The 1699-nt window shown below is 38.6% G+C and overlaps 1 protein-coding gene across 1 annotated transcript in view; it reads left to right on the forward strand.

Annotated features, from left to right (window-relative positions):
• The window catches only part of LOC109860019, a 7721-nt gene extending 6070 nt beyond the window's left edge, over nt 1–1651 (forward strand). Inside the window, 2 exon segments of the mRNA XM_020438851.1 lie at nt 26–132; nt 135–1651. Coding sequence (XP_020294440.1) covers nt 26–132; nt 135–932 — 905 coding nt within the window. The 3' untranslated portion in view covers nt 933–1651.
• Nucleotides 1652–1699: the final 48 nt, after the last annotated feature.

Here is a 1699-nt window from a genome sequence, read left to right on the forward strand (position 1 = left end):
AGACCTTTAGCCGGGCACACGTCAGTGAGCACTCACACACACCAGGCGCGCGGCTCACTGACGTGCGTCTGGCTAAAGATCTGCGCTGATTGGCCTGATTTACTCAATAATTACTCCTTTATTATAAATAATAGAAAAAAATGGTTCAGGACTTTTTGACTCAGTTTTACTCCTTCTACCTGCCTACGAGAGATTGTACGGCAATTCTGGGACACCCTGTATATATGTGCACGCACAGTTTCCGCACAAACATCCTGCGAATGGCTCGTAAGGCCTTATATATTTCTTGTTAACATTTTTTTTTATCATGTTATATGATTCTTTTGTCTCTTTACCAGGTCCAACAATTGCAAGATTCGATGTCCGAGATAAAGCGTTGCATGTCCAGCATGAATCCAAAACCTATTCTCGTTGACAACGGCGTCGCTACCCAGACGGAGATATCTGCCGTCCACACACCGGCGGGCGAAGAAAATACATTCCCGTACGGACGTCCTAACAGACCGCAAAGTTTACCGATACATCAAACGATACACGAGGGAAACGAGAACAAGAGCTTTGCGTCAAATTTAGTTGACAGCGTGTTGAAAAAGGTGTCGCAGTCCACTGATACAACGGACGACGAGGTAAATACGGATATCTTGAATTCGAACGAGAATCCCGAAGCGATAAACTCAACGAACGAGAATCCCGAGATGTTCAAGAGTTGCGAGGAGGTAATTGAATCCGATTTCAAGGAAGCGGTTGAGAACGAAGCGACCGATAATTATGAAAATATAATAGAGAACACGGCAATAGACAGTGAAGTGTGCGAGGAAATACTGTGCAAAGAACTGCACAATCTGATCGAAACGGAAAACGGATCGGACGATTTTCAAAACTGCGAGAAGGAGAAGGATGACATGGTCGATGATGACAAAGAAATTTGTTAGATTTTTGGACTGTGCCGAGTCAAATCCTATATTTTATGCCTTGTGAGAGTAATATAATCACGATGTGGGGGATGGATAGTATATATTCTTGTCTCGGAACATACGTGGTAAAAGAAAAGAAAAAACGGAAGAAGGATATTTGAAAATGCTCACTGTAAATAACATCAAAAAGTAAGTCTAATTCGTAATTACATAAAATACAGGACTCAACTTTAATTGCGAGTCATTTTATTACAAAAGAAGAAGGGATACTTTGATCACGAACAACACGCTGCCATTTAGATCTAATAAAAGTATCCGCGTCTCTAAACAAAAAAACGTGTTGATGAAAAACAATGCGGTATATAAGCAGTGTCTTCGTACTCATGTCAATAACTAATTAAATATGTAAGTCAACTTGTGCAAAATTCGTTACGTTTACTCGTGTATTGTCGGAATTCCGGATACTTTCCGTCCATATGACTAATTGTGTGTGTGACGGTATCCATATATACTTGTAGAGCATGTATCTCACTGAAATAATATTATCGAACACATTTGTATTCTAAGTCGTGTGTTTCGCATTTCATTAATTTTATTCATTTTCTTTTTATTTCTTCGAGAGTTTCAATATTACTTCGAGAAAATTATATCTTAACAATTAAAGCTTATTGAAGCTCGATAAGTTACTAAACTAAGAAATATAATTACGGTCATCCGAGCCGATCGCAGGATGTTGTGCGGAAAAACTGCGTATATATATATATATAATATATAATATATAATAT

Source organism: Pseudomyrmex gracilis, unplaced genomic scaffold (assembly GCF_002006095.1).
Source record: "Pseudomyrmex gracilis isolate BER0280 unplaced genomic scaffold, ASM200609v1 scaffold_314, whole genome shotgun sequence".
In the NCBI taxonomy this organism is placed as follows: domain Eukaryota; kingdom Metazoa; phylum Arthropoda; class Insecta; order Hymenoptera; family Formicidae; genus Pseudomyrmex; species Pseudomyrmex gracilis.